Source organism: Zeus faber (assembly GCF_960531495.2).
Source record: "Zeus faber genome assembly, chromosome: 11".
Lineage (NCBI taxonomy): Eukaryota > Metazoa > Chordata > Actinopteri > Zeiformes > Zeidae > Zeus > Zeus faber.
The window spans coordinates 29,324,690-29,347,765 of NC_137205.1; the positions used below are offsets into that span (position 1 = coordinate 29,324,690).

A 23,076-nucleotide genomic window follows, 5' to 3' on the forward strand; every position below is an offset into this window, starting at 1 on the left:
ATCAGAATGAGTGTACTGGTTTCAAATTCCATTATATTTGGTATTCTGACATTTTGGAAATTCTGGAGGAAAAACACAACTCATTTGAACACACAAACATAAACACAAGCTCCTATGCACTTCCCTATAGACCGGTAAAATCCAACCAACATGCGAACAGTATTTCGTTGATTGCGAGGCGTTCACATTAAAATTTCATGGCACCACCTAGTGGGAATAGGAAGTGGAGGCCTACCGTGGTGGAAAGAAATATGATGAAATTTGGAACATTTACCGTCCTTTATTTCCAAAATAAAAGTCAGGATCCCTTCAAAGAATTTTTTGTTATAAATCTATGTTTTATTCGTCCATCTATTTGATTGTCGTGGTGCGATCGTGACCTATGTTTTTCAGCGGCCGCGATTGCCCCCAGTCGGTTGAAGCTGTTCTCCGAATACTGGCTCAATTAAAAGATTCTGATGGAAATCTCTCAGGTTAACTGGCAGCGATCGAAAAATGAGATTCTGGAGTTTGTTGAACTCAGAACAAGGCTAGCTACTGTCGGTGGCAACTCCAACCTCTACGCCTGAGGAGCAGCCTTGTGATGGAGTGAAGTGGAGGAGCGAAGGGCTTGCTGGTGGACGGGTATCCCATCGAGTGATCCAGTATCTAGAGGGAATAACTTTGACCAACTGGGACAATCGCGGTCATCAAAGAACAGGTTCGCGAAAAATGAGCATCAGGTTAAAAAATATACTCGTTTTCTGAAAGTGGACCTATTATGCTCCTTTTCAACAAGTTAAAATAGGTATCTGAGATCCCCAAAACATGTTTTTGAAGTGTTTTTTCTCAAATTATGCATTCTAGCCATTCTACCATGCCTCTAAGCCAGTGATACTCAACCCACGGCTCGTGAGCCACATGACTATGACTAGTTGCGGCTCTTTAAAGTGTTATTTACAATTCAATAAAAACAATTCTAAAAGTATTTAAATACATTCTGTCTGAGACATTGTTTGAAGTATTCAAAACTGAATTCCTTTTAGACACATCAACCTATGACGGCTTTGAGAGAGAGCTCATCTATAGAGATCTGTTTCCTGGTAGTGATCAATGATCAGTAAACTGGGTGATCAATGGCTGATCACCTGTTTCCACCAGCAATTTTATCATTAATTAATAACCACCGTGTCCAAACCCTCCATCTTCTTCTACGCTACAAGCACCACAACAGCCTCCGTGCAATTAATAAATAGAAAAAACGAATCTTAAATATCAATCCACGGTTTTTATTTAAGCCATCAATCATAATTTAAGTGCCATATTCCAGGGAACACGGCATCTGCCTCTGCAGCGCAAAAACCCGTCAGCCGCAGCAGGCATGCGCAGTAGTCTGCTCGTGGCTTTCTCTCGGTAACTTCCAGTTTGCTGTCTGCCGTAATCCATCAAATCCTCTTCTAGCGCTAAAGATCTCTGTGACAGTGGGAAAACAATTTTAGCAAGAAGCTGTCACAAAAACATGGTCATAATATTATGCTAATAATAATAATTTTCATTCCATAATGAGATATTGTATAATGCAAAACGTTTCAGAAATGTCTCTTGCTGCTCTAACCCCTGCTCTTCCAAAACGGGCTGTTTCTGTGTGTGGAGCTTTAAATGTAAATGTTCTGTGAGCCAATGGGGTTTGAGCTCTACTCCGCGTTTCATTGTATTCACTTTGTTACTTTTGCTGATTTCTCCTTATCAGTCCAACAAAATCTGTTTCTGAACAAATATCAGGCCAGAAATAAGAACGCAACTACTGCCGAATCTTCACTCTTATAAGATCCACAAGGTCTCATTTAGAAAGTTTGTTCACACTTTTCGTGGCCGTGCTCCAAGCTTGTGAGGGACACCGCATGGGACTTTTTGTTTCCTGTAAGCATGGGAAAATGAAACTTAAAGGAAAATGAAACTTAAATAAATACATATACAAATATAGCTGCAGGCAGCAATGTGCGGGTGTAAAGCCCAAGCGCTACCCCAAAGCCTGAGCTCCAGCGAGGCAGCAGCCATGCATCGCTGAAGAAGTTGGACCAGAGTGCAAAACGTGCAAATGATGCTCATTTTTGAGAATGTGACTGTATGAGAAAGCCCTTGATGCATCAGTATTTGCACGCTCTATGACCTCGCGTTTACAAGCTCTGCCTACTTCTTCTCTCTGTGGCTTTTTTTGCCAGAACGTTTACGTCAGTGTCGGCCATATTGTTTGGAATTGGCCAACTATTTTGGTAACTTTGATCAATAATGAATCCAATAAACCTGCTTTGGTTGAAATTGGACGAACGGCCTCGGACAAAGTGTCCAGGTTTATCATACAAGGTTTTTCATACAATTCAAAATGGCGGAAATTGTTAAGGCGTAAATCAACAATTTCCACAGCAAATCTATTTACCATGAGGAGACGCATCTGAAGCCACACATGACTGTGGGTCACACCACATGGGAGATTTGGCCGATTCAATGTTGCATCATTCAGATGATGACTGCAGCGCCCCCTGTGGGCGGAAATGTACGATTTATTTTGTGGTACATCCTGATTTGGACTTGGGACTTTCCATCCACAAATTCCATAAAGATTGGATAAATTTAACCCCGCCTTTAGGCTCCTGAATGTTGATTGGCCTGGTGGAGGCCACCTTGTTTTGACAGTCTACTTTATCTATCTTGAGCCACTAGAACCTTCAGCCGTAAGTGTCCTAACATTGGTCGCATTAAAATCGGACACACGGTCTAGGAGTAGTGACTGTTTTCAAGAACTTTCTGGTATAGCGCCCCCTTTGGGCCAACCGGATGCAACAAATGGCAGTGGATCCAGTAGAGAACTGGTCTTGGGAACCAGGTTTTGTGAAAATCGGACGAGGTGTTCAGAAGATACGCCTACTTCCTGTTTATGCGGCAATGTTGCCAATACATTTGCACCTGTAGCGGCGAAATTGAGAGGATTTTCAAAACTCTACGGATGCTTTTATAGAAGGGAGTGAAAGGAAGTGAACAAAGTTGGTTTGGTAGAAATTAGACAAATGGCCTCAGATGTCGAAAGATTGTTTTTCAGAAAATTCGAAATGGCAGAAAATCTGATTGGGGAAGTCAGTGGTGTCTGCATCAAGGTTGTAGACCATGAGGAGACACATCATGATGGGTCGATAGATTTTCACGATTGAGACCAATGTCTGAATGTGCCTAATGTCCTTAAAAAGTGACTGGTGGGAACATGGTGAAGAAAAAGAAGTGTTGGAATAATAGTAATAATAATAATAATAATAAAACGTAAAAAAGCAATAGTGTGTCTGCATCTTGGGTGCTTGACGCTCTAATAAAAACACACTTGTTTAGAGAAACGCACAGCAGATCGCGTGCCACAGTCTACCTTTTTTTGTTTTGTCTTTTAATGAAACAGTAGAATTATTTTTAAATATTTACATTTTCTTCACAGGCAGTTTGTATTATTTTTATTTTTTTTCCCCCCCCTTAAGATTTGTGCTGATCTGTGCACAGTGTGCAGCCAACAGCACTTGCCGGTGGCGCTCCAGTTGTGGATGGAGCTACTCAGACGGGGGGCGGTTCTAATTCTACTGAAGCCCAACGTGGCGAAGGGTTGGGCTGCAAATGTGAACGGGTCGTTTCAGGACATGTTTTCTGGAAAAGACAGATCACTACAAACAGACCGGGTTGTTTTATTGTGTGTGTGCGTGTGTGTGTGTGCGCAAGTAGAACCATCAGCGACCCACATGTAAACCCGAAAAAATGGCTTTTTCATAATATGTCCTTTAATCCATGAACCTGGTGGGAAGGCGTGGGCTTGAGGTTGAGCCAGCCGTGCCTGGAGGGGTTGAAACTCGTATATGTCACGCCATGACTACAGGGGTTCCCCTGAGCAAGGCGCTGAACTCCCCATCCGCTGCTGGGGGAATTTTGAAAATTCCAACTTTGCAGTCTGCTGGTTCCGATGTGGCGCATGAGCCGCACCTCGCAAGTCCCCGGATGCAGAAAGGGGGCGGGGAGACACAGTTAAGCTTGACGACATGTGTTTCCTCTCTCCCGCCTGTGGACTGAATGGGCGGCCATTTTATTTCATACACAGCTGCGGGCCTGTTGTTTCTGAACCGGCTGCATTTGCATGTTCCTTTTAAAGCCTTCCAGCGCAGCCATTTTCACCCTCTTGACTCTGTCCCTCCCTCTCTTTCTCCCCCAGTTTCTCTCCCTCCATCGGTCTCTGTCTCTCTTCGCTCCTTCCATATCCATCTCGTTCGCCCTCTCCCTCCCTCCCTCTCTCTCTCTCTGATATCCCCTCGTACTTTTTGTTGCCTCTCTCTCACATGCACTCGCTTATTTGTGGCCTGTCTCTCTCTCTCTGTGTTTGTCTCTTCCTCTTTCTCCGGGGAGAGGGATGAGAACCGAGTCAGATTTTTTTTTTTTTCTTTTGCTTCATAGGGCACTGAATATTTCAGTTTTGCATTTTCTTTCTGCTTTTTCATCTGCTCCCCCTTTTTTATTTATTTTATTTTATTTTTTTTATTTTTTTACCCCGGCCCCTTTGATGTGTCTGTGGATTCGTTATCATTCCGTTTGGATGAGCTCACAGAGGGAAGCGTGTGCACGGTGGCACACACACACACACACACACACACACACACACACACACACACACACACACACACACACACACACACACACACACACACACACACACACACACACACACACACACACACACACACACACACACACACACACACACACTTCTCTCTTTTTCCAAAAAGAGACCAGAGGCGTCCTCATGCTTATGTACTATGTTTGTACGTCTGTTCCTTACGTATCCTAAATACAGCCGTCATATGAGAAATGCACGAGCTAGAGCTGTTGGTGTGTGTGTGTGTGTTGCATACCTCAACATGTGCTTAGTCTGCACACTGTGCCAGTCTCTATGTCAGGGCACTTTGAGCATGTACTATATGTATGCACAGTCAATTATACACACACACACACACACACACACACACACACACACGTGCCCACGAGGCGTCGTGCGGTTAGCGCGGTCCGCCGTACGCCGACACCCACTGAGTTCCTCCTGTCTTTTAGGCGGCTGAATGGCGGAAGCTGCTTCACCCCCCCCCCCCCCCCCCCCCCCCCTCCCTCTGTCCAGGAGTCGGAGATGAGAGGACTTCCTCTCCCGGGAAGGCACATCTCTAATTTGAGTCTCCTCTCCTTCCACTCTTCTGACCATAGAGCCATTTTAAGCCAACAGGCCGCCCCAAAGCTGGCATCCTTTCTCCTCCTTTCTAGACCTTCTTTCTTCTCCTCCGTGCCTCACGCCCTCTCTTCCCTTTCTCCCTCCCTCCCTCTCTCCCTCTCTCTTGCTCTCTCTCTCTGTCTCTTGCTTTCTCTGCCAGGCCTCCCTCAGTCTTTTTCCTCCATCCTGTCATCTCACCCTCGTTGCTCTGTTATTGATGGTGACACGCTGTCTGCATCTCTGGTGGCCTCACACACACACACACACACACACACACACACACACACACACACACACACACAAGGGCGTACTCCGGCAGACAAACACACACTTAACTTGCCTTTAACGTGTTGCTTTTCAAAACTCGCGTTTCAGAATTTAAATCTGCGATATAGTTTAATTCAACTGCGGAAACTTTCGGTTTTTCTCCAAGCTCCACAGCCGGAAGCTCACTCCGACTTAGTCATACTAGCTTAAGATGCCATACGTCAGTATCTCACAAAGGCTCGGGCTGACACTCTCTCTCTCTCTCTCTCTCTCACACACACACACACACACACACACACGCAAACTTTATTATTACACACACACACACACACATACACACACACACTCATCTTTCCTCCGCCTTGGAAGTTTCAGAACTTGGCTATTTCTGTGACATCCTCTTTTCCGTCTTTCTTTCTTTTCTCTCTTTTTATTTTTCCATCTCAGTCTCTCCGCCAGCCTTTGTGTCTGCTCGAGCCCCGAAGGCAGTCATGCAACGAGGCTGATTAATAATTACAGAGTACACAAAAATTGGGGTGAAAAAAAAAAAATAAAATAGGAGAAACAATTTCTCCGCCGTTTGATGTCCAACATAAGAGAGACCAAAATTACAAAGAAAACGGAGCTCTATAAAGAACAGAGGAGGCTTGCACATTCCTTTTTCTCTCTTCAGCCCTGTTTTCTTCCCTCGTTCATCCTTTTTTCTCGTCGCTCCCCTCCTCCTTCAGTCGCCTTCGTTTGGAGCTTGTTGTTGTTATTATCTCCTGCGTGGAACCTTCCAGTTAGACAGTGGAAGGAGAAAAATAAAGTCTGTCAGTGTCTTTTCATCCCTCCCTCCGTCTCTGTCTGGATGTTTCTGTTCCTCCCTTCAGGGTAAAACACCTTTGCAAACAGGGAGCATCACTATTTCAAAAGTCACGGGAGGTGAAAACATGAATCATTTAACGAAAATGTAACCGCCGTTCGCGTGTTTTTTTTTTTTGTTTTTTTTTTTTTGTTTTTCTTTTTCTGATGCCCGTAGTTCCTGTTGTTACCGACGTGTTGCCGGGCCATGTTGCCGGGCCGTGTCCTGATGAGGAATTCTCCCCATGAAAGAAAGTTTCAAATTAGAGTACACACACACCACACACACACACACACAACCAAACAAACACCTCCGTGAATGTTTCCCCATTCTTCACATCAAAAGGCACCGTCCTGGAATATCCTTCAGCCTTTCGTTGGGCGTTGTGGGCCCAGCATTCGCTCCGGTTGCTCGTGAAGACGTCGGCAACTTTGAAGGGGAGCGCATCTCCTCTCTGCTTCATAGGAAATCATATTTGATTTTTTTATTTATTATTATTATTATTTTTTTTTTTAAGACGGTATTTCACTTTTGTATGTGCAACTCCATACGCTGTTTCCGTTGATCTGCCGTTCCCGGCGAGGATGCAATACGCACGCAAGAAGTGAAAGGCAGCCACGGTGAAATTGATGAACCAGTGTGGCGAGTTAGAAAACCAAGTGTTCGTCTTAAAACCAATACAGGGATGTTGAAAAAAAATTATAAAAAAGTTGCACTTTTGAATGGAATTCTGGGACTTAGCAGTGGAGGGTAATCCAGTTTGTCACCTTTGCTCTAAAAAAAAACGACGGCGATACGTGCAGTTAAATACTCCCCTGCTGGCATCTGGGGTGTTTCAATGTACTGTTGAAATGGCCGCAGGACAGTGTAATTAGTTCCAACAGCCTCGGCCGACCAGACAGAAAGCTCGTTGCTCCTCTCGGGTGTCTGTCCGTTGGAATAATTATGCTTGCACAGCGTTTGTCTATTAGCTCAGAGGGAGCTTGGGAGGCGTAAACCTACACACTTTATGGGACACGCTTGGAAGACCAACACTTTCACAAATATTTATCTCACAAATACACAAACAGGAGGCCTTCATGACACAGTGGGTGCTGCAGCTCACAGGAAGCCACCTATCAGTTGTAGATGCACTGCGATCCGTGGAGCCGTGGGCAGCGGCTCCATAGACCTGGGTTCGATGTCTTGTATCTGGCTGCGGCTTCGTCTCGTTGGAGACCCTAACTTATCCATCTATGTGAATGGTGTGTCACGTCGGGGTCTCCCTGCCTGATGCTCAAAGGATGAAGTGGGTCAAGATATAGGATGGATGGGTGCTGTCCAACGAGTCCTGCTGATCCTTACATCTTACTGGTTGTTTACACTGGTTGTTCACCTCCATTAAATTATATTTTTATTATTTTTATGATATTTTTCAACCCGGGCCTCTTTGAAATGTTCCCATCATTTATAAATGTTCATAGCACAACCTTGCCGACCGCTTTACCGTTGAGAAACTTACCACTTTTCTGCAGCTTCTAGTATGGTGTTATGTCATGTAGACTCAGGAAATCCAGTGATTCAACCTAATTAACTTCACACAACCTGGTCTCCTGCTCTACCAAAAGGCTTATTACGGCACAAAGTCTACTCTGCTCGCTCGAGCTGCACTGTCCTGCCACTGAGCTCCATTCAACACACAGTTACGGTTTGATCTGCAGAACCACTCGCTTTGCTCTGCGGTGGAATGTCCCTTAAAATTGAGGCGCAAGAGACTCCGTCAGATCAGCGTGAAGTGTGTGTGTGTGTGTGTGTGTGTGTGTGTGTGTGTGTGTGTGTGTGTGTGTGTGTGTGTTCAGTGTTGCAGTTGCGTTAATGAACACCGAGATAAGATCTTCCTTTCTGAGTGCCGGTCGGTCTTCCTGCTGTGGCGGCAGGCTGCATACATACACCTGTTCTCCATCTATTCTTTTCTCTTTGCGTGGGTGTGTTTATGTGCACATCCATGGTGGTGTGACTAAACATGTGTATGTGTGTGTGTTTCAGGGAGGCAGGAGGCCAGCTAGATAGAACCCGAGACGCCATGCAGCAGCAGGCGCAGCAGGCGGAGTCCAGCCTGGAGCAGTACAAGAAACAGGTGGAGCTCAGCTCTGAGAAGACCTACAATGATATGAAATTAAAGGTGGGACACACACACGCACCCACACACACACACACACACACACACACACACACACGTTATTCACGTTGCTCATACACAGCATTACAGACCATCTAGTCTTGTGCATAGGCACCAACCAGTTATTCACCCTACTGTTAATTGGACACATGTGCACTATGAACTTTCTTTTCATCTTGTGCTCGCTCACATGGCCACAAAGAGATGCGTCTGGTTGACGGACAGCGATCACACCCAGGCAGCACAGATGTCCGTTATCACACTGGTGTGTGCATGGAACAACAACATACACTCACACAAACACCAGGGCGCAGAGTGCTCTGTATGTCTGTGTGCCTTTCTTTCTGTGTCTGTGTCTAATATGTTTTCCCTCTGGTATTTTGAGTTTTTTGTGATTTGCTGCAACAAAAAATGCTCCATTTTACAGCAACTTTTCTCAAAACCTGCGCTGCATTGATCGATTTGTGAAGTTTTTTGGGGGGGGGGGTTTTTCCGTTGTTTTTTTTTTTTTGCATCAGAATTGGCAAAAATCGCAAGTTGCTATTTCAAAGAAAGAAAATTAAAATATATATAAATATATGTAACATAAAGATATATTGTCATATAAAATCACTTCCTATGATAATAACTCATTCTCAATTTCACAGAAACAACTGGAATTATGGGCTCAAAGATACCAAACAGTAAATACTGTGCTTTTCCTTCAGTTTCAGTAATAAGCCTATAAAATAAACTTTAAATTCAATATATAGGCACGGGACGCAGGCTCTGTCTTCTCCTAGAAGGGGTGACAAGTCTCAACACTCCGTTGAGTTGGTAATTTAATGCATAAAAGGTGCATGAATTTCGCAAAATTGCAAGCTTTCATAAATATTGCAGAGAGGTTAAATTCGCATTTATTATTGGGAATCGCTAAATCGCATTTTCTCAGGGGGAGGGTGCTTTAATATGCACTGTTACACCATCTAACACTCTCTCTGTCAATGCGTTTATACATTTGCCGTTAGAAATAGGAAAAGCAACATAAGAGCAGAGAACAAAACATCCCCCGGACCATTATCTCTCGTTTAAAGCCGCTCCAAATAAATAAATTCATTCATTACACTGATCAGGGGTTTGAACTGCGCTCCTTCCTCCCTCCCTCCACTAAGCGCCGACTTCCGCCGGGTCTGCCGTGGGCCGGCAGGGTGTTGGTGGGCGGTGGGAGAGTGGGCCCTGCCGTCGCAAGGCAGCCGCTCTAATTGGTACGTCAGGCCCGGCCGGGCGCCCGGTGCCCCTGGCTGCGTCGGCCGCCGCTCGCTGGGAGAGCGCTCCGATCGATGCCCGCTCGCCTGTAAACTTCTGACGCTGAGCTGCTACAAGTCAGCCGAGGCAGCGCGCCTCCACTCCGGCACTTTTGGGTTTAAGGCTGTGTGTGGGCTCTATTGACTGAGCGGCAGCAAAAGAGGTCTCCGACGTTAGTTTTTAAGGAGTTGTTAGGGAGTTGAGTTAGAGAGTGTGTCAGCAGGGCGGGGCGATCGGAAACCTTTATTTTCTCAATTACACTACTTGTTTGTGCATGTGTGGCTTGGGCACAAGTATTTGTACAGTGCGGCCCGCAGAGCAATTATGAGTGCATCCAATCCCAAAATGGTACAAACGCTTAATATTTCCTTTAGCGAATTGATGAATCAAATCATAAAGGCGTATTGAGAAATAAAAATAATCAATTTTAAATACTGTGTATACTGCTGTTTTTGGTTGAAATTCCACAGGCGCTCGTCTTATCGAGTCCCCTCTGCAGCTTTGCACTGAGCTTAACACAGTCAGCATGTAGCCCTACGCTATCTCGGTACCGGACACACAGGGACGAAATGGGTATCAACCTTCTCGGTCGAATCAGGGTAAGATAGACACAAAACTTTCCCCAAGAACAGGAGTATCCCTTTAATTTCTTCACCATCCATTGGTGGGCTGCATCACGCATCACGGAGATCTGCAGGCTCTGGGCGGCAGGTTGGCCTCCTCATAACAAAGTTAGTACATGATGTTTGTGGGGCGCTGATGCCTGCACCCGTGCAAATGGGCGTGCGCGGTGTTCTCCTCAAAGCCACCTTTGCCCGCACCCGACAAACTAGATTGGAACATTTCTGAGCTGCTGCGTTTCTGCTCGTTTTTCCCTCCCTCTCTCATCCTCCCATTTCCCTGCCTGCTTCTCCGCTCCCTCGCGGGCCCCTGGCATCCCAATCTCCAATCTGACTTAATCCTCAACCCACATCAAAGGGGAGAGAGAGAGAGAGAGAGAGAGAGAGAGAGAGAGAGAGAGAGAGAGAGAGAGAGAGAGAGAGAGAGAGAGAGAGAGAGAGAGAGAGAGAGAGAGAGAGAGAGAGAGAGGAGAGAGAGAGAGAGAGAGAGAGAGAGAGAGAGAGAGAGAGAGAGAGACTCTTCTGCATCCCTGTCATCCTTCTCTCCATCTAGCTCTCCCCTATCTTGCTTCCCCCACCCCCCAAAATTCGGCATCACTCCATCACGTTCTCGCTCCGCAGTCTTTGACGTTAAGAGAGCGAAGTACTTCAAAAGACTCTGGGTTTTCGGGGCCTCCGTCTCCTCTTCATCTGTCTCTCTCTCTCTCTCTCTCTCTGTCTTCTTCTCAGCACGCAGGTTTCTTACAGTATCTAAATGGATTATATTTAGCACTCTCTCTCTCTCTCTCTCTCTCTCTCTCTCTCTCTCTCCCCCTCTCTCCTCCCACTATTCCTCCCCCTCTCATTTTTAAATCATTCCACTGTTAGAATCCATTCTGAAGGAAGAGGCCTGCCCTATTTTGCCTGACAGAAAAAATAATACGTTTGGAATCAAATCTTTGTTGCGTGGACAGTTCAAATGACACTTGAGCCCATTAAGTAGATTATTGAAAACATATTTAGGCTCTCCTAGCACGACACTTAGCCCTGTCCCAGTGTACTGTCATTTCGGAAGTTACAGGTCGTCGTTCCTCGTCACTTGAGTAATAGTTGTAAGTCCTTCCGTCCAATGCTTATCAGCGTCGCAGTGCCCAAATATTTGTGTCTTTGAGATAATGAACATATAATTAACAAAGATAAAAACGCGTTCGCTTTTGCTTTTGTTTTTTGCTCCAATTTTGCATGAGATGAGGTAAAAAAAAACGCTCACAAAGAGCTCGTCTTTTAAATTCGGCCCCAAAAATATGGTATTTCTTTATTTTTCTGAATTTTGTTTATTTTGATGATTTGATAATCCATCTACTGGACAGGTGTGGCGTATCAAGACGCTTGTTAAACAGCATGATCAGGACACGTGTGTTCTTTTGAAGGGGACAATTAAAGGCCACTCTAAAATTTGCATGCCACAGATGCCTCAAGTTTTTCGGCAGCGTGCCAGGAACGTCCACTAGAGCTGTTGCCACAGTCATCAATGTCCATTTCACGGCAATGAGCCGCCTTCAACACCGGTTCAGAGATTTTGGAAATTCTTCCACCGCCTGTGTTCTCACCAGCCCTATGCTCTGGCATCTTTGAGATGCTGTGGATACAACAGCGCATTCCACCTCACACAAATATCCCACAACTTGGACGTTTGCACACAACATTTTCATAAAAAATAATACATTTGTTTTGAAACGCTGCATATTTTTTGAATGTTCATTTTCAGTTTTGAACAATTACAAGGCTTGAAGTTAAATCAATTACTCAATATTGTTCTGTGATTGAAGGATTATCTTATTTAAAATTCAATAGTTAAATAAATATTTGTTATTCATAATTTATCTAATTTCCTCATAACACGTGGGCGTGGCCGACAGGAAAGAGCAGTTTATAGGTTGTATCCAGTTTTGTGTTGGTCATACTATAGAAAGATGTATTGTTTGTGTTTAGCGAATAATACAGAAGATAAGGAACTTAAAAAGAAATCATAGACTAAAACACAATATTGATCTAAAATAAATCTCCATTCGATTATTTTCCCAAATCCTTCAGCCCTAACTCCATGTGAAGCAGATGTGTTGCGCTGCAACAAGCAAATGGTGGTCACAGCAGATCCTGATGTGGGAGATCTGCTCCACCATCCACCTTGTTCTTTGGGTTATGGGTGACCGACAGAAGAATATCTGTATGAAACATGTCAAAATAAATAGATATGACAAATGAAACTGAGGCTTTCAGATTGAACATTACTCTAAATAAAGATTTAAAGGGTCGGTTGGTAAATAATAATATCAACGATAATAACCGCCGCCCTTCTCTGTGTGCTTTCAGATGGAGAAGGTGGCGGCAGAACTCACCCGCTCCGAGTCCCTCAGAGAGAGCCAGACCAAGGAGTTCTCCCAGCAGCTCGACGCTCTGAGACAGAGACAGGAGCAGCAGGTCCGTGTGGTGTCCGTCTCCATCGTCCTCACTCTGTCTCACTCCCTCCCCCGTTGACCTTGTGCAACCGTAGATGGTGGATTAAAATGGTCGCAGCGTATGTGACGGTCACCCCGTGGGTTTACGAGAGATGATTTGACGCCTCTAGTTTGGGTTTGTGCTCGCCACCATCTTGGCTAGAGCTTTGGTCATTTGGGCGGCGGGGTGGAGTCTCTGTGAGGAGCCAGTGAAACCACCAGACGGTCGGAGGAAGGAAGAAGCATGGCCGCCCCGCTCAAACATGAGCGAGAGACCTGTCAATTACGCCAACCACGGCTCTGAGTATAACCCTCTTTAAGCCCTTACATCCTCTTTGTGGAAAAAAATATTTTCAAAATCACAACCAAGACACACATTAGAAGAAATATACGCACAAATAAAGACCCCAAAGTCTTTATTGGTCTAGTGATAAGTTTGTTTTTCCATTTACTTTAACCCGGTCTGATATTTTCTGGCATAGCATCCAGGTGGCTTTGAGCCATCATGGATGCTGCTTCGGAGCAACTATGACCCTCATCATCATCATCATCGCTATTGTTGTCATCTCTCCGCATTCGGAGTCTGTCGGAGCCAGCGAGGAGGGTCCAAATCTGTAATGAATCGTCTGTTATTCCTCCCCATCTGTTCCGCCTGATTACTTCCCGGTGATAACGGAGACACGCGCCAGAGTCTAGATGGAATATCTCAATAAAATATCTCAACCTTTCCCAGATTGAAACTTCTTAATTCAATCTGCGTTGGCAGACGCAAGGTTCCATTATCGCCCAATATCCACTGGTGAGCTGCGATAAGGAATCTTAAGAACAACAGCTTTCGTGCTTTGTTGAAAACTAGCTTTCTGATTGGATAACAGCTCTTACCAGCATCAATTAACTCACAGAAATGGAACTTATCACCAGAGAATGCTCAGATTTATATTGGGACGGGGTGGCAGATATGACAATATATCATTTTAATGTTCTAAATGTCATTTTAGCCGAGCTTTGATTTTGTTTTTCCACCTCAATGAGCACTTTGTTGATTTTCTACCTTTTTTCCTGTTATAAATTGTTGGGGTGACGTGTCTATATCATCCAAGGCAATTGACAACGCAGGGGTTGACAATGAGCAAAATTTTCCCCTGGCCATCCCAGCGTTCCATTGTTTCGGTCCACATTTCGGTCCACATTTAGCAGAAAATGCAGGACGTCACGATGGATTTCATGAAGCAGCACGGCTAGTAGAGGTCAGTAAATTGTCGCTAGGGACAAAATATGTCAAGCCACCTCAAGTTCCCCAGAAAAAAAAAATGAAAAAAACATGAGATGAAAAGAAGGAATATTTGGGAGAAAAGACGGTTCCAGTTTTCCCAAGTGGAAAAATGTCATATCTTTTGGACTGTTGAGTTTCTCAAAACATTCCTTCATATTTGTTTTTATATTTTTATATCGGTGTAAATTCATGTTTGTAAAAGTTTGTAGTCCAACCCGTGCCATTCAATCTGAATGAGGCTGATTTCATTTACCTGGCGCTGACAATTGCAATTTTTAAAATATAAAACCTTTACATTCGCCGTCAGCAATTGCTCTACCTTCGCATCAAAATTTTCTTCGTGTTATATTGTAAAACGTGTGACCCAAACCACGTGACACCGTGTGGGTCTGGAGACACGGTTCTAACGAGTGCAAAATCTCTTTGTCCCATCTTTATCCAAAAACGTGAGTGATTCCCAGACGCCCGCAAAGCCAAAGGAGCACTCAACCTGCCGGCTAATAACCGTGACCACAGCTCATTTCCCATCCAGATGGGCTTCTTTACCGCGTGTCAATTGCCGAAGATGGTCCCGGGTGGAGGATGTGAGGGCAGTGTTTATGCCAAGAAATCCAGAAATTGGATTTAATCATCAATTCGGACCATGGCGGGATGGTTTTGTTTGTTATAATAATGGCGCTGATAGGTAAGCTCTGATTGGAGCCGTCTGAGAAGGCGTGCGCTTTGCGTTGCTTCAAGGGCCGTTTGAAATGTCCAGCAAATGTAATCTGAGTGGGGGGGGTGGGCTTTTTAAGACGCTGCCGGAGAAAACATTGTCATAACAAAGAGATTAGCTGTCAGTTCCACTATTAAACACACTAAATGTGTATTAAAAAGGATGTTTTTTTGTTCAGCTGGACTGACGCGGTTACCATATGCTTTCATCAGTGTAGAGATTGAGGTTTTGTCTTTCTGAGGGGCTAAGATGTGTATTTCAGGAATAAAAATAAATAAATAAATAAACTGACAAGTTGAGGATTGGGAAACATATTCCAACAGAGTTAATCAGCTTTAGCGAAGGAACAAAACAAGAAAGGCTTTTGATAAAGATGTGCAGCCATAAAGGCTCTGTGTGTTTGCTGAAGTGGTGTAAGGCTTGCATTGAGAGCCGGCCTCACAGATTGGGGCGCGAGGCGTAGAGGTTTCGGGAGGGAGTGCGCTCGCGTTCCCAGTCGTAAGACGTACGCACGTGGGCTCGGGGGCTCCGGTCGGCGCTTCTCCCTCAACGTGCACCCGTTCACCCGTGCGTGTTTGTGTGTCACTCCCCAGCGATCAGTGTCTGTGGGTCGCCGGGGTCAAGTTGGTGCATTCAGCCATTCACAAAGAACATTCCACGGGGGCGGCTTCAATGGGACTTTAAAGAGGGGAGCCGTGTATGAAGGAGTTGTTTCCTATTGACCCGTGTGACAGCCGGACGTCACGGCGACCCGCCAGGGGCCTCGTCCTTGACGCGGGGCGGTCGAATGGCTGTTTAAGATAAGAGGCGTGACCCGCGAGCACAAGGGAAGCTCTAATCTGGAACCACTTTTCAAATGTCTGGCTGGCACGTCAAGAGCGCTCCTCATTGCAGCAAGTGTGTAACATAGATACACACACTCATTCCCACTCAGGCTGATATGCTTACATTCTCTACTGGGCCTGGGTTAAAACAAATGATAATGGGATGTGATTCAATTGTACCGTTTGATAACGGTTTGAACATTTTCCATTTAAATTAAATACCAGCGTCAGTAAGTACAAATGAATGGAAATATTAGCATTACTATTCCACTGAATTTACTCCATACATTTTTAATGCGTGTCAGATAGTAGACTGAAAAGTTGGCAGCAATTGTCATTGTATATAAAATGTCAATATATCGATGTAGAATCTCCTCTCGGGCCCTCCCATCAATATCGAATCAAAGATCCTGAAAGATCCTGCCCGATATTCAGCCCTATTCTCTACTATTCTTCCACTGGGCTCAATAGAGGCAACGTTAATACAGCCTTTACGGGCCCAGTCCACAAACCCAAATGGAAGAAATGTTCCACTTTATTCTGCGTCACAGATTTCAGAATCACAGCAGTAGAGGAGAGTAAAGAATAATAGTGGAATAGGAGTGGGGAGAAAAAAAAAAAAAGTGCTTTAACCACCCAGCGACTCAGCACCCAGTTTGTGGCAGGGCTCCAATGTGTACATTCAAGGGACCTGTTGAGCTTTTGTTCATTTTCTGTCATATATATAATATTAGAATGTGGGATGTTCATATTAGGCTTGGCCAAAGTGTCAAATATTGGGATAAAGTAACGACAAAGTAAAGGCTGTGAACAAAAGGCTCAGGATTCCGACCGCTCTGAACGCACCTTTTTAAAAGGCTTTGTCTACTCTGTGCAAGGTGACGTCAGCTGGTCACGGATCTCCTTATATGGTCATCTGCTCCATCCGCAAGGTTGGAGAACAGCAACCGAAGTGGGAACAAACTTTTAAACAAGGCTCACAGACCTCGGGGCTCCTCCCACTTAAACAGCCCGTTTTGCAACAAGAGGGATATAGAGGCATGTTACAATGGCTAGAATGCATAATGTGAGTGTTTTTTTTTCAGCTACTAACTTCAAAGACATGTTTCGGGGCCTCGGAGACCATATCACTTGTGTAAAAAGGAGCGTAACAGCTTTAAGTAGTTACTGGCATTATATTTGGGCACCAGTCTGGCTCTGGAGGTTATTTATCTTATATAGTTGAAGTTGGCGAGTAAACTGCTGTACTACCATTATGTTTCTTTTAAAACCCCTGCTCCTGGTCAAGATGTTCTTCATTTATACTTGTAACCGTCATTAAACACTCACACAGTGATTAAAACCCTTACCTAAGGAGATGAATGATTCAACGCTAAAATAAACTATCCCAGTGCCAGTGGATGTAGAGAGTTATTGTCAACCCCTGCCTACTTCCCCTCCTTTTTTAATTTTCTTTTAGCTCTCACTCCCTTCTCAAACCCAATTCAAGCTCCCCGATGAGACCAGACAGGGTGCCCCCCCCCCCCCCCCCCTGCAGCCCCCCGCCCCCCAGTGAGCTTTTTGAATTCCATTACCTCACTGTCCTCTCTCACTGTGTGTAATGCATGCAAATACGCACGCACACGCTGCCGCACACACCACCGCTTTAGCCCAAAGCCGACAGGAGTCGTGCTGTGCGGTAACACCCGGCCCGCTCTGTATCTGCGGCGCCCCGCTGCGCCGCAGCCGATTCAGCTTTCCTTCATAACCGCCGATTTCGGCCCCTTTAAGAGTCGCAGCGCCCAGCATCCTCCTCTGCGCGCCGGGTGATGCTTCTCTTCTTCTCGGCGGCTTCGTTTGTGTTTGTGTTTGTGTTTTTTTTTGTGTCCCTTCGCCGTTTCCACCCCTCCCCCCAAAAATGGATCTACTTCATCCTTTTTAAAAAAAAAAAAATTTTTTTTTTACACCCTTGTTTTACCTCAGATCCCTTTGGTCCTTTGCAGCCCACAGCCTGAGACTTTTAACAGGACTGATCAGGGAGCTTGGATGCGCTTTGCCGATTTACTTTTCCTCCGGTCGCCGTGCGTGCTGCTCAGTTAGCACTCGCCTTGCTGTCAGTCTGCCAGTCAGGCTGTAAGTTAAACTGGGGTAGGACTCTGACCCTGCATGACTCCTGCATTGTTGCCGTAGGTCCAATTAATGTATTGTCAGTGGGAGAAGAGCCGTTGCAGTGTTTCCTTTCGCCGTGGGATCTAGTTAAGTCTAATATTTAAGTAAAAAAAGGAGTGTCGATTCATTGTAGCGTGGTTTATGGATTGAGCTGCCGTACAGTGCATGCATGTGAGTTTCGACCTTCCTTTGGGTAGTGCATTGTGCTGTGTTTAGCGAATTTCTGAAATTTCCCAAGTTGAAGGGTGCATTCTTGGCCGCCAAGCAGAAGTTTCTATTGTGCTTGTCCCCTCTGCGCTGTGGACCGATTGTAGCTTCCTGTAGACCGCTCCCATTCATCACACTGAATAGGATATGAATAGGATATGGCGTCTGGGGATAGATGGTCCGGGGAGGGATGGCTGGAGCCTCGGGATATCTCCTCCTCTGGCAGGCCAGGTAGGGTGCCATCAAACACAATGTGCAGGGGGATTAGCTTCAAAGCAAGGAGGCGAGCGGGCCCCGGGCCCCTGCTGGCTTTTTAGGGCTCTGGCTGGGGCTGCGCGGCAGGACAGAGATGGGGGTCACTTGTCTCCCCGCCATGGGGGAGTGGGAGCGCTGCAGAGCCTGGGAATGGCTTACCTCACAGCAGGTGATTCTACTCGAAGCCATGCGGGGATACAGTCCTGCTTTAGCTTTGGGATCAGTTGATTGTGGTTTGTCATTGCCTATTGTATTATGTGTAACTTATTATGCAGCGATGCTACTAGCGTTGTCGTCCGGTGATTTGCATTGCTCTGCCTCCAAACACCCTATAGCAGCCCTGATGATTGCCACAATTGCTGAAAAACAAACTGCTTGTAGAGCGTTGTCCAATATAATGTCAAAACACAGAAAATATGGATATAGATTCCTAAACGATCATTATCAGGGAATCCCGCAAAAAACAGGCATTTCCAAATGATTTATCCGTCCGTCAGGGAGAGTATTGGATTATTGGTAAACGCGGCATGATCAAGCATCATTCCGCTCCGCCGTAAAATTCCCGTCTACACGTCCAAAGTTGGCTTCCTCATCCTCTCCTTGTGTTTTCTGATTCGACGTATAATGACGGTCGTACACGCTGTCCTAAGCCGATTTTCCTATGCTGTCAGACGCATAGCATGGGGCACCGGGTAGCTAGCGCTGCCAGATGGCTTACCCCATCCAGCTTGTATGCACAGTCCAAACGAGCTGCTCTTTTATATGCCGACTGCAAAGAGGGACAAGGGGGGACAGATTTTGACGAGAGAGGGGGCCGGGACATTGAGGGCTGGCATGTGCACGTACATTTGGTACGACTTTAGGAGGGGGGCGGAGGGTATGGGTTGGGGAGTCAGCAGGGAACGAAGTAAGCATGCTGAATTACATTGTACTCTCACTACTTTGAAAAAATAAAAATAAAAAACAAAGGAAAAAAATGGACAAAGTTTTTGCTAATTTTCTTTCTCGCCGTGCACACCTCTTAGTCGGGTGGCGGAGCGGACGGCGGGGGTCCACAGAATGGACGGCGAAAAAGAAAAGATGGATGGATGGATGGATGGACGGACAAGTTGTCATGACGACAGGGCTGCTCCGTGTGTGTGTTGGTTGATGAAGTCTCTCCTTGACTGCTTGTCCAATCAGATGGCTGAGCAGCGCGTGCAGCAGGAGCAGGAGAGGACGCGGCTGCAGCAGCAGTGCAGCGCCGAGCGGGACGGCTTGGTCCAGGAGCGCCAGCGGGAGGTGAGCCGCCTGGAGAAGGAGGCCAGGGCCGCCCTGCAACAGCACCAGCAGCACACCCAGGAGTGGAGGAGGCGCGATGCCAAGGTAGGGGGTCTCCCCTGATCCACAGACACACACACCCTCACCCGCCGCTCTCCCTTGGACATCCTCTCTTTTTTTTTTTTTTTTTTTTTTTGTTTGTTTTGCCCACTGATGTTTTCTGGGGTTTCAAAAGCGCAGTGGGATGTGATAGTTTTTCACATGCTGGTACGTAGCTATTTCTAATGCCTGCGTGTGTGTGTGTGCACGTGTGTATGTTTTAAAAAAATTTATTTCGTAGGCGCTTGTGTTTTCGACGCGCCGGGGACAATTTTGATATGTGGTTTTTTTAATTTTAGTTTTTGTTTTTTGTTTTCTTTTTAAAGAAAAGTGTATTTTACCTGCGGGAAAAAAAATATTTTGTATGAGGAGTCGCGGAATAGAAAAAGTAAACGTAGATTAAAGAATGAAAAAGAAAATCCCGCTGCGCTAACTTCCAGTGTAATTCTTAGGAAAAAAAATTGTTACCGCAGCAGGGTTTCGGACTACAAGTGAAAGGACTTGAAATGCGGAAACCACAGGTAGCCGGATGAAGGAAGGGAAATCTTTATGTTCTGCTGTGCTCCGGCCTTTTATTCTAAAACCCTGGGTTGCATTTGCCTTTTCTTTTCCCCGGGACGGCTGGGTTCCGTATCAGCCAAAGACCGGCGTCAAGCGCCTCGTACCCCCGCCGAAGGGCGGCTGTGCCTGCCATTCTTCTCACCGCAGGTAGCCACATCCCTCTGGAAAACAGCGCTTGTTCTCTTATTACAGCACGGATGGCCACAATGAGTGCATGGCATTTGGGAAGGTATTGATGGAAGTCCCTGACGGCGTAGGTCTGTTTTGTTACCATTTAGCCAAGACAGCAGCGGGTCCTCCTCCCTCACCCCCTGCGCTCCCCTCGCCCCTCTCCAGCCCGGGCTAGCATGCAGCTCTGTGGGGAACCGCTTGACAGACAAGCCCCCGACTGGGGATGCATTCGACTCCTCAAGCTTTCCGACGAAATCGACATTGCCGGCGTGGAGAGAATTTTGTGTCTCTGCTTTTATCACAGACAGGGGTCCGGCCGGCCGTCTGCTGTATTTCTGGACAAACGGTGCTTCCAGCGGTCTCTGAGCACCGTTGGTGGCTGACAACCCAACTGCAAATGAACGCCACACAATTTTAGCGAACGGTACAAAACCTACATCCCCCCCCCTTGTGTTAAGCTCTGATGAGTGTGTTGTATGTATCACATACATTTGGCACTAATAATTAAAAGTGCCAATTGTTTGTACTCATCATTGGACATGAATTTATTCCTACATCAATGGACTTTTCACTGATATCAGTGAATCTCAGAACAGTGTAAACAGCAGAAATGGTCGTTTGTTTTGAGCGAGAACGTCAAGTGTTCTTCAACTCGTCATTTGGAGACAGCTGTTTAGTGCAAGGCGTGGCAGACGGACAAGGCCGTCTGCCACGCCTTGGCGTTGACGTGATTTTTGGTTGTGGTCCCGACGCACCACGTGCGGGATTTTATTTTCCAGTTGTTTGTAAAAAACTTCAGACTCTTCGGCTCTCACCATGTAACTATATTTCTGGGGAGACGTCAGTCACGGTGATGGTCGGTGACACCAGTCGCCACGTGATGGGGTGTTTGGAAGAAGCTTTCACTCAGGATGACATTCAGTGTCAAAGTGACGCTCCACCTGACAAATGGCAGATCTCGGGAGGCGGCGCCGGGGAAAAACAAACTTTCCTCCCCGCCGCATTGATTCGATAATGGCAGTTCCTGTTTACTCGCGCAGCGTTCAAGAGTTGGGATCACACGCCCCGCCTGATGTGGAATAGTAAACGGGAAGGGCTCCAACGTTTCCGTTCAGGCGCAGGGGGAGAGGGAGGGCTGGATTCTGGCTAATGGACGTGTCAGACAGACAGTGATATTATCATAGAGCGGCATGTGACCAATCAGCGCCAAGATCTGAGCTCTCTCCTCAACCAGCTCTAATCCTTCCTGTATCCCTGGAAGGACGGTTGCCTGCTTTTCTTTTCTTTTTTGTGTGTGTGTGTGTGTGTGTGGTTTTTTTTTTTTTTGGAGAGCCTCTGGGCGGAGGCGGAGTGGACGTCAGTCATACACTTCTCAGATGAGTTATGCCCCCTCAACCCCTTGATGTGGTCGAGAGCTAATAAATAGAATTCCTGACTCTTTCCTCATGTTTGAGGAAGGGAACCGATGAGTCATGGCTGAGACCAGAAACAAAACTAAAAGTTGGCGCGAGATCCCTCGTTCTCCCATCAGGGTTTGTTATTGTCCTGAAGGTCGAAAGAAACAAGACCATCTTTTGTTATTTAAAAGGTGGATTTTTGCTGCTTAACATGCTAATACAGTTGTCTAGATTTGCTCCTTTCAGCTGGTGTTACTGTCTGTGGTGTTGCCAGTTATGACATCACACAGAGTTATAACAAAGACGTTGGGTTTGAGGTCTGTGTAGTTATCTCATCGACATAGTCAACTAACCCAAAATGTAAAGCCCTGAGGACCAAAGTGGGATTTTCTTTCCTAACAACAACTTAAAATCATTGCTTAAATATTTTTTTGGGGGGTGGAGAAGCAATGGAGGCATTGTTAACTTGGCGCTCTGTCTAGAGTGATGAAATGTGTAGCCAGAGTCAATCTGCTGTTGTGTGCTGGCAGCTCATTAAAGAAGGTCGACTGTGAGCGTGCCCCCATGAGGACGTTTTGATCGTCATTGCATGTCTGTAACCACGATTAAAAAGGCCTCGTCTGAATATGTTCATATGTTCCTCACTAGTCCTCATGATTTGACAATTATCCCTTTATTTTTATGTGTGTATATATGTGTGTGTGTGGGTGTGACTAAGTGTGTGTGTGTGTGTGTGTGTGTGTGTGTGTGTGTGTGTGTGTGTGTGTGTGTGTATGTATATGTATGTATGTGTGTAATTTGCAAAGACCCCTTTGAGACTGTGCAGTGATTAAGGGCTATATAAATACATTTGGCTCATCAAGATATTGTCAAGATATATCTCAATCAGACACCACTAATACACAAAAACCCACAAAACCACCACTAATAACCACTAATGTTGTGTCGCTCCCCCTCGTGTCACCAAAACAGCCATGACCCGTGGAGGCATGGACTCCACCAGACCTCTGAAGGTGTCCTGTGGTATCTGGCACCAAGACGTTAGCAGCAGATCCTTTAAGTCCTGGAAGTTGGAGGTGGGGCCCCCATGGATCGGGCTTGTTGTTACAACACATCCCACAGATGCTCCATCTGATCGGACCCTAACCCCACCCATCCACATGATGTAGAAGAAAAGGTGATTCATCAGACCAGGCCACCTTCTTCCATTGCTCCATGGTCCAGTTTTGCCTACATGTCCATTGTAGGTGCTTTCAGGG

General features: G+C 45.9%; 1 protein-coding gene across 1 annotated transcript in view; it reads left to right on the forward strand.

The window, feature by feature from the left end:
- Positions 1 to 23,076, forward strand: part of cep112 (centrosomal protein 112) — a gene marked incomplete at its 5' end in the record, with an annotated part of 140,662 nt that overhangs the window by 64,606 nt on the left and 52,980 nt on the right. Inside the window, 3 exons of the mRNA XM_080010122.1 lie at positions 8,394 to 8,529; positions 12,783 to 12,890; positions 19,512 to 19,694. Coding sequence (XP_079866248.1) covers positions 8,394 to 8,529; positions 12,783 to 12,890; positions 19,512 to 19,694 — 427 coding nt within the window. The remainder of the gene's footprint in view (positions 1 to 8,393; positions 8,530 to 12,782; positions 12,891 to 19,511; positions 19,695 to 23,076) is intronic.